This window comes from Balaenoptera borealis (genome assembly GCF_965194805.1).
Source record: "Balaenoptera borealis genome assembly, chromosome: 20".
Taxonomy (NCBI): domain Eukaryota; kingdom Metazoa; phylum Chordata; class Mammalia; order Artiodactyla; family Balaenopteridae; genus Balaenoptera; species Balaenoptera borealis.
The window spans coordinates 4,835,209-4,844,819 of NC_138879.1; the positions used below are offsets into that span (position 1 = coordinate 4,835,209).

Sequence of the window (9,611 nt, forward strand, 5' to 3'; positions counted from 1 at the left end):
GGACCTGAGGGTCCCGCCAGGGACTGGGGTCTTTGACCTCAAGGGAACCAGGCCAGGGGAACTGGCGCAGAGAAAGGGCATCCCTCGTCCTGGGCACTTATGTAGAAAACGTTGCCCGGGGCTGAGATCTTTGGGAGACGCTGCTGCTCTCACCCCGACCAATTTCCTCCAAGACGTGCCTCCCTGCACAAAACGGATTTAGACACAGTCCCCACTTCTGCTAAGGAATTTTGTAGAGGGAGGTCGTGGTCCTTAATTCCCCAGGCAAAGGGAACCCGTCCGCCCACACCGTCCACCCCCATCCGAGACGGAAACCCCCCCCAGACCCCCGGTGTTTGCGCCAGCCCCCCCCCCTCTCCCCCGGGCCAGCGAAACTTGCTCAGCGCCAGCACCCCTGGGCTCCTGCCTGGGCTCCCGCGTAGACGCGGAGGGAGATCGGCCGCCCGGGCTGGGGAAATTGAGCCCGGCGCCGGCCCCCGACGCCGAGGAGAGAAGCGGGGGTGGGGGTGGGGTGGGGGGAGGTATCCCAGACCTCGGTTTCCCGAGGTTCCCCTTGGGATCCGCTCGCACCTCCAAGGCTCCGCTCCCGGCGGCAGACCTCGCGGCGCTGGCTGCGGAGCGGGACCCAAGCGCGCGACTCGGGATCCGTGGAGTGCGGTCCATCGCCTGCCCCTTTTCTTGATCTGCGTCCTTTTCCTCCCTCAGCCCCACTAGACTGTTTAGCTCCCAGGCAGAGCGCTCTGGCTGAAAGTGGGCCGACAGCCTCAGTTTCCCGATCTATAAGCGGAACATTGTGAAACGGGTTTCTTTCCCTCGGGTTCTCTCTGACTCAGGTGCTCCGGTCGGGGACTGCGAGCGTTCTTCCCTGGGCAGGTTAGGGAGGTCAAGGGCGACGCGGAAGAGCCCCGGCAGAGAGGTGGAGGAGTTGGCACCCGAGCGCTTGCAGAAAGGCAGGATCGCCCCCACTGGCTAATGGACGGTGCCCACGGGTCAGAATTGGCCTGGTCCCGGCACGCCGAGCAGAGGGCAACGCTTGGCACCTGGGAGCCCGGGGTCATTGTGGTCTCGGTGTCCCCGTTCTGTGCAGAACAGAAACGTCAGGCATCTCGAACGCTTTTTTTTTTTTTTTTTTTTTTGCCCCGTGCCCTATAGACACACACCTCCCAGTTCCCCTAACTGGGATGCCCAGAGGTGGATCCGCACGGGAGGGAATATCGAGTAGGAATTTCTGCCGAGATAAATCTCAGCAGCAACACGCAGTCCTGACTGAATGGAACACACCACCCCCCCTCCACCACCATCTAAGTTTTCCGCAGTTTCTGTGTTAGACAGTTTCTGGGCTTTTGGCGCCCCCTCTGGATACAGCTAAAAATTGCAGTCCGTTTTTAAAGTCAACTGATTGTTTACCATAGGTTTTCAAAAAGATACAAAAATGCTGGCATCAAACGAACAGAAAAGGGATACACCCCGGTAACTTACGATTTAAAATGCGATATATTACGTATCTCCTATTACATAATTGTACTAAAAATATATTATGTGTACGTATTTATCTTGACAAATATTTAGTGAAATCTTCCAAAATATCTTAAAGTCACAGTCGTCTTCACTGCCTTTATGCCAGTAAACATGGGAATTACAATAAAATGCGACTAAATACAGACGGCCTGGTTAAAACTTCTGCCTGAAGTTCTGGCCTCTGAGTCCCCTCCTGGGTCAGGTGTCTGCGAAGGCACAGTTTATACTAACAACTGTCCCCTCCCTAGGATACAGAAATCAGTCCATACTAACCGGGATTTTTTTCTCCTAAGAAAGGACGAAGTTGTTCTTATACTTTCCGAGCGTATTCACGGAGCCATGAATACAAGGCTATTGTATGATGTCTCTCAAACAGGTAAACAAGCTACAGGGTACTAAAGACATCCACTTGTGAGTGACATTCGTTTAAAAAGTAAATATTGTTTAACAGGTTTGTAGCTGACTACCTTCTGAAGAGTTCCATTTCCTGTAACAAATGTTGACTTCTTCAGAAAGACGTTCTTTTAAAACGAGATTTTAAAAAATTCTTCAAGGAAAACATTCTTTGAAACCTTGCAATAGTGTCCGCAATTTGCAAATTAGAAATAAGAAGTCTTTGCTATGATGCGGGCCGATGGACACTAACAATAATTTAATTCGGAGGCGAACATTGGCGAGAGCCAGAAAGGAGTGGGGGGAACGTTTAAAATTGAATTTTCCACAGTTGTGCGTTTATTTGTGATTCTGGAGACATGTAACCCGCAGGCGACTAAGATTTTTCTTCTCTCCCAGAACAGAGCCAACCAAGCTGTAAGCAGTTCGTGTAAACACAAAGGCTGTGCTCAAATCACACTTGAAATACATCAGAGACACCCCCAGCCCCCTCCCCAGAGCTCCCGAAAGTCTGCAAGTCAGAAAGGACCCGACTAAAGTCAGGACGACAGGCACTTCACCGCTCCAGGTGTTTTGTAAAAAAAAAAAAAAAAAAAAAGGGCGAAAGCAGGCAAGCAGCACGACTCCACCAAAGTGGAGTGTTTTGTCTGCAGTGGTGCCCATTGGTTTGGCCTTTTCAAACCAAGGCACCGGCCTCAGCCTCGCGGCCCAGGACAGCCACACTCGCAAAGTTCGACTTCTCGAAGCCAGAGCAGTATGCAAACTCTTTCCAGGGGCAACTCTGCTGGCGTTCTGATTCGACCAGAAGTGAAAAGCAGAACCTCCGAGCAGTCGCCCTGTCACGGAGGAGGGTCGGCGGGGTGGGGGGCTGGGGAGGGGGCGGCTGGAGAAGGACTTGTCAGAGTTCAAGGTCGGTGAGGCGCGCGGGACGGCTCCCGCGAGCGCGGGGCTGCGGCGTTGCCGCAGCCGCCAGCCTGAGCGGGGACCTCGCTGTGGTTTTCATTGATTCCCTTCGCAGGAGCGCAGCCGAATCCCGACCAGCCGCACCAGCCCCGGCGAACCAGAGCACGTTAAATCTATTTATATGCATTATTACCAAGGAACGGCGGGCGTTGAGTCACCAAAACTTTTGCTTCGCAAGACAATTTCTAAGCGCTTTCGGCGGAGGCCGGCTCCAGGCGCGGAAACTGGGCTATGATTTAAGTCAGGAGCGACAGCTTTTCGAATACGGCAAACTCCGACTAAGTCCCCGGGACCGCGGAGAAAACAGCGAACAGAAATGCTTGGGGGTGGGGAGAGATCCTAGTCTACACACACACACACACACACACACACACACACACACACACACACGCGTGCGCGCAAAGATTCGCGCGGAGACGGCACCGAATTCTGACATTACCAGAGCACGGCAAACTTACACACTTGGACGTCCCGGGTCCCCCGCCTTCCCCGCAGCACCCCACCCCCCCAACCCCCCACCAGCAGACCAGCGGCTGCGCTCCCCTCCCCGCTCCGCCCCTCCCCTCTCATCACCCTGCCCAGCGCCACAATCCTCCTCCCCCCCAAAGTGGACCCAATCAGCTGCCTGCCAAGCCCTGAAACCTGAAATGCCGTGCTGTGATTGGCTGACGTCTCTAAGGTGAGGGGGTGTATTTATTAAAGAGCCGCTGGGCTGGGAGTTGGAGAGCGGAGTGCGGAGCTTGAAACTGACTGGGAACTTGAGTGGCGCCGCGACTTGCCAGTTTCACTCCAGGAACTTTTCTTTGCAGGAAGAGGAGAGAAGGGGTGCAATCGCTCCCCGCTTTTTGCTCTCTTTCTCCCCCCCTCCTCTCCAATTCGCCTTCCCCCACTTGGAGCGGGCAGCTGCGGGCTGGCCCCCGCGCGCCTTCCTAAAAGCTCGCCGCTGCGGCCGAGTGACGCGCCAGGCTCCCCGGGAGCCGCTCGCCCCGCGTCTGGGCAGCCGAGGGGAGAGTAGCCCGCGCCTCGAGCCCACGAGCCGCCGCGGCTTCTCGCCTTTCCCGGCCACCCGCCCCCTGCCCCGGGCCTGCGTATGAATCTCCTGGACCCCTTCATGAAGATGACCGACGAGCAGGAGAAGGGCCTGTCCGGCGCCCCCAGCCCCTCCATGTCCGAGGACTCGGCGGGCTCGCCCTGCCCTTCGGGCTCCGGCTCCGACACCGAGAACACGCGGCCCCAGGAGAACACGTTTCCCAAGGGCGAGCCGGACCTGAAGAAGGAGAGCGAGGAGGACAAGTTCCCCGTGTGCATCCGCGAGGCCGTCAGCCAGGTGCTCAAGGGCTACGACTGGACGCTGGTACCCATGCCGGTGCGCGTCAACGGCTCGAGCAAGAACAAGCCGCACGTCAAGCGGCCCATGAACGCCTTCATGGTGTGGGCGCAGGCGGCGCGCAGGAAGCTCGCCGACCAGTACCCACACCTGCACAACGCCGAGCTCAGCAAGACGCTGGGCAAGCTCTGGAGGTAGGGCGGGCGCGGCAGGGTGGGTTCCGCGGCGGCGGCGGCGGCGGCGGCGGGGGGCGCTGGCCGGGACCGTCTGTCCGCGCCCCGCCTCCCAGCAGGAGGGAGTTGCCGGTCCCGGAGCAGGCGGGGTGGGGCGGGGGGGAGGCGAGGGGGAGGAATGGGGACGAGGTGTAACTTGGCTCAGAGTTTGACAAAGTTCTTGAATTGCTCTTGGGGAAAAGGGGGAGGGGGTAGGTGGAGCGGGGAGGGGCGGCGGGGCGGGGGGGAGGGGGAAGATGGCCAGAGGAGGGGAGAACACCAGCAGAAGACTCGGTGGGAGAGGGCTGCCGGCCGGATCTCCCGCCGCAGTGAAGTTCAATCCCAAGGAATTGAAGTCTGCCTCCCCCTCCCTCGAACTGCGCTCCCCCGTGAAGCCCTTCGCCCACGGAGATGGGATGCAGGGTGGGGGGAGAAGCCGAGGCTAGAGGGCCCTGTGGCAGGACGGAGGGGGGAGAAGGGAGGCTGCTGGAAATAGGTGGGTGCAGTGTGTGTGTGTGCAGTGGCGGGGAGGGGGGGGCAGGAGGAGCTCCTTGTAGATTAAGTGGTTTTTCACAAAGTTTTTAAAGGGTGTTGCGGACGGAAGGGGGGCGGGTATAACGCCAGTAGCAAAGGCCCGGAGAGCGGGAGCCGCGGAAAGCTATTTTCATCTCCAGGGTTTCCAAAAGAGGAGACAAGGGGAGAGGGCGGGCCGGGGAGGGTCCGCTCAGGTCGGACTAAAAGAACGGAGATTTTTTGTTTTCTTCTTTTCTTTTACTTTTTTTTTTTTTTTTTTTAAAGAAAAGTTTCGAGTTGCGGTAGTGGCTGGAAAGCAGGGAGGAGGGAGGAAGGGGGGCTGTGTTCGAAGAAGCCGAGGGGTGGGGGTCACCTCCTCCTCCCGCCGGCCTGACAGCTCAGCCGGTTTCACGGAGCCCCCCCCCTCTCTTTTTGTCTGCTACCCCACCCCACCCCACCCCCAGACTGCTGAATGAGAGCGAGAAGCGGCCCTTCGTGGAGGAGGCGGAGCGGCTGCGCGTGCAGCACAAGAAGGACCACCCGGATTACAAGTACCAGCCGCGGCGGAGGAAGTCGGTGAAGAACGGCCAGGCGGAGGCCGAGGAGGCCACGGAGCAAACGCACATCTCCCCCAACGCCATCTTCAAGGCGCTGCAGGCCGACTCGCCGCACTCCTCCTCCGGCATGAGCGAGGTCCACTCCCCCGGCGAGCACTCCGGTGAATCTCCTCCCGGCCCCGCCCCCCCACCCCCGGCCAAGCCACCAACCCCCACCCTGGCACACCGCGCCCCGTCTGGCACACCCCCGGGCCCCCAGCCACCTAGTGGGCTCTGCTTAGGGACCTGGCGCTCCCTGGGGAGGAAAACACACTAACCACTGCGCCAAGCCCCTGAAAACACACACGCGCGCGCACACACACACCCCCCCCCAACCTAATCCTTGCATCCTAACAGTAATTTTTATTGCGGGGTAAAATGCCTTTACAGCTTTACAGGACTTCTCCCTTTTTCTCTTTGCTCCCCCAGCCCAAAAGCACACACAGGGCTCTTGTACAAGTAGCAGTTTGGTCTTCCGGACCCTCCGGGCCTCAGACCCTCCCCTGATAAGAGGAGACTGCCGAGTGTGTACCGGCGAGTTAATCATTCAGCGATTTCTCTCGGGCGCAGCGCGCCTCCCCCGCGGATACGGGACACTTTAGCGAAGGGGGGGAGGGGGTCCCAGGAGGGTTCCTGAGACTAAAGCCTCCGTACAGCCCTGCTTGATTGCCCTCTGCTTCTTCCTCTTTTATCGCCCTCAGGGCAATCGCAGGGTCCACCGACGCCACCCACCACCCCCAAAACCGACGTGCAGCCGGGCAAGGCTGACCTGAAGCGAGAGGGGCGCCCGCTGCCAGAGGGGGGCAGACAGCCCCCCATCGACTTCCGCGACGTGGACATCGGCGAGCTGAGCAGCGACGTCATCTCCAACATCGAGACCTTCGACGTGAACGAGTTCGACCAGTACCTGCCGCCCAATGGCCACCCGGGGGTGCCGGCCACGCACGGCCAGGTCACCTACACGGGCAGCTACGGCATCAGCAGCACGGCGGCCACCCCAGCAGGCGCTGGCCACGTGTGGATGTCCAAGCAGCAGGCGCCGCCGCCGCCCCCGCAGGCGCCCCCACCGGCCCCGCCGGCGCCCCCGCAGCCGCCCGCGCAGGCGCCCCCCCAGCCGCCCGCGCAGGCGCCCCCGCAGCCGCCCGCGCAGGCGCACACGCTGACCACGCTGAGCAGCGAGCCGGGCCAGGCCCAGCGAACGCACATCAAGACGGAGCAGCTGAGCCCCAGCCACTACAGCGAGCAGCAGCAGCACTCGCCTCAGCAGATCGCCTACAGCCCCTTCAGCCTCCCGCACTACAGCCCGTCCTACCCGCCCATCACCCGCTCGCAGTACGACTACACTGACCACCAGAACTCCGGCTCCTACTACAGCCATGCGGCGGGCCAGGGCTCCGGCCTCTACTCCACCTTCACCTACATGAACCCGGCGCAGCGGCCCATGTACACCCCCATCGCCGACACCTCCGGGGTCCCTTCCATCCCGCAGACCCACAGCCCCCAGCACTGGGAACAGCCCGTCTACACACAGCTCACCAGACCTTGAGGAGCGCTTAGACAGAGCGACGATGGCCGTGATGATCATAAAAAGAACCCAAGAAATAACGCAACCAACCAGAATTTCCTTTGGACATTTTTTTTTCTTTCTTATTTTTAAAGACACGTACGCTGAAGGCAACTCGAACTCAGATTCCAAGACAGAAGCATTAACTATCCAAACGCGTTACCACCTTGTTGCGAATCAGTGGCCAGGCCACTCTTGGCTAGATGGACCCGCGGAACCGACAGGAAACTGGACTGCAAACCTTCAGAGCAAGCGTGGAGGATGATGGAGATGCGTGTGACCAGTTTGCTCAGTCTCTCTGCCTGTTTGGACTTTGTAATTATTTTTTAGCAGTAATTAAAGAAAAAAGTCCTCTGTGAGGAATATTCTCTATTTTAAATATTTTTAGTATGTACTGTGTATGATTCATTACCATTTTGAGGGGATTTATACATATTTTTAGATAAAAAAATTAAATGCTCTTATTTTTCCAACAGCTAAACTACTTAGTCGAACAGTGTGCCCTAGCTTTTCTTGCAACCAGAGTATTTTTGTACAGATTTGCTTTCTCTTACAGACAAACAGACAAAAAAAAAGTTTGTGTGTTGTATTAACCTACAGAAGCCACAGATTTGTGTTACGTGATCAGTTGGGGGGGTTAGCTTTGCTTAATTCCTCAGGCTTTCTGATTCAAGGAGAAGTTGCCTTAGAAAAATCAAGGCCTTATTTTGCAAATACGGAAGTAAACAATAGTCTAGAGACGATTTGGTAAGCATTTGGTAAGCTTTATCATATATATATGTTTTTTAAACAAGAGAAAAACACCTTAAAGCCTTAAAACCATGCTGCTGGAAAATCCTTGTGCCCTCTTTTAGTGCATTTCCTCCTGTGTTTGCTCGCTCACCGCAACCTTAAGAAAGAAGCAAAAGGCAAGCAAAGGAGACGAAATCTGTTTGGGGAATGTTTCAGCAGCCAATACTGTGCCCCAGCACACTGCCCCCTGGTTGCCTGCCCGGGCCCCATGTGGAACACAGATGCTAGAATCCTCTCACTTACACTGTCACCTGTGCCTCTCTGAAAACCAGCAGTTAACTTCAAGACATTCCATGTGCTAAAATTATTTATTTTGTAAGGAGAGGTTTTAATTAAAAACAACAAAAAAATCTTCCTTTTTTCTTTTTTTTTTTTAAATTTACCTTCTTTAAAATAGGTTGTTGGAGCCGTCCTCAAAGGGTATGGTCATCTGTTGTTAAATTATGTCCTTAACTGTAACCAGTTTTTTTAATTTATCTCTTTAATCTTTTTTTTTTTTTTTATTAAAAGCAAGTTTCTTTGGATTCCTTGTCCTAGATTTGTATAAATGCCTTTTTGTCTGTCCTTTTTTTTTTTCCTCTTTGTTGTTTTGTTGAAAACAAACTGGAAACTTGTTTCTCTTTTTGTACAAATGAGAGTTTGCAGATGTAGTGTATCACTGAGTCATTTGCAGTGTTTTCTGCCACAGATCTTTGGGCTGCCTAAACTGTGTGCGTGTGTGTGTGTGTGTGTGTGTGTGTGTGTGTGTGTGTGTTGTGACTCAAAATAATGCAAGCATGTGTCATCGATGTTCCCCTATGTGTTCTCTTGGAGAGGGGGAGGAATGGGGAGGGGGGTCAGCCCACTGACAGACCTTAATTCTTAATAATTCTGTGGCTGGAGAGTGAGGATTGCTTTTTAAAAAAGACAGCAAACTTTTTTTTTTTATTTAAAAAAAGATATATTAACAGTTTTAGAAGTCAGTAGAGTAAAATCTTAAAGCACTCTTATAATATGGCATCTTTCCATTTCTGTATAAAAGCAGATCTTTTTTTAAAAAAAATATTTCTGTAACTTAAGAAACCTGGCATTTAAATCATATTTTGTCTTTAGGTAAGGTTTGGTTTGTGTTTGTGTTTTGTTTGTTTTGCTTGTTTTCCCCCCCAAACCTTTTGTTTTCTCTGTGAAACTTACCTTTCCTTTTTCTCTTCCTTTCTTTTTTTTTGTATATTATTGTTTACAATAAATATACATTGCATTAAAAAGACAATGGCCTATGGACTTATTCCTCTGGTTCTCCTGTTAAAAGGATGGTTTGAAGAATTGGGACACCAAAGAGATCATGACATCCCAATCATTGTGATGTTTTTATTTTTTATGCACACTTCTGGCAATCCTAAAACCTGCTCTGAAGAAAAGACTGTGTCCCCAAAAATCAGAGCAGAAAAATCTTGAAAAGTGCCACCCCATTAAGTCACATAGAGAATTACATGTCCGTAGCTGCCATTCTGGCAAAGATGTTTGTTGTGGTTTTAACACTCTCATGCTTCAGGGCAAAAGCTGCTCCCTTGAAGACGTCAGAGGGGGAATATTAGCCCTGAAATCAGTAGCTCGTCAGAAGACAGAATGCCGAAGGGGGTGACTTGCCTGTCTGAATGTAATAGAGCAAAGCTTCTGTGATTGTGAACACATAGCAAAGAAACGGGGCGTCCATTGAAAAGGCAAAGGAAGCCAATGTAAAACTGTCCGAAGGA

General features: G+C 54.1%; 1 protein-coding gene and 1 long non-coding RNA gene across 2 annotated transcripts in view; one reads left to right on the forward strand and one right to left on the reverse strand.

The window, feature by feature from the left end:
• Window positions 1-3,368, reverse strand: part of LOC309617955 — an 81,745-nt gene extending 78,377 nt beyond the window's left edge. Inside the window, exon 1 of the long non-coding RNA XR_014238217.1 lies at window positions 3,333-3,368. This is a non-coding gene — a long non-coding RNA (uncharacterized lncRNA). The remainder of the gene's footprint in view (window positions 1-3,332) is intronic.
• A 140-nt stretch (window positions 3,369-3,508) lies between these two features.
• On the forward strand, window positions 3,509-9,127 carry SOX9 (SRY-box transcription factor 9). The gene is made up of 3 exons (XM_082371333.1): window positions 3,509-4,395; window positions 5,391-5,644; window positions 6,224-9,127. Exons 1-3 carry the CDS (start codon window positions 3,965-3,967, stop codon window positions 7,066-7,068), a joined length of 1,530 nt encoding a protein of 509 aa, XP_082227459.1. The 5' UTR covers window positions 3,509-3,964; the 3' UTR covers window positions 7,069-9,127.
• The last annotated feature ends 484 nt before the right edge of the window (window positions 9,128-9,611 follow it).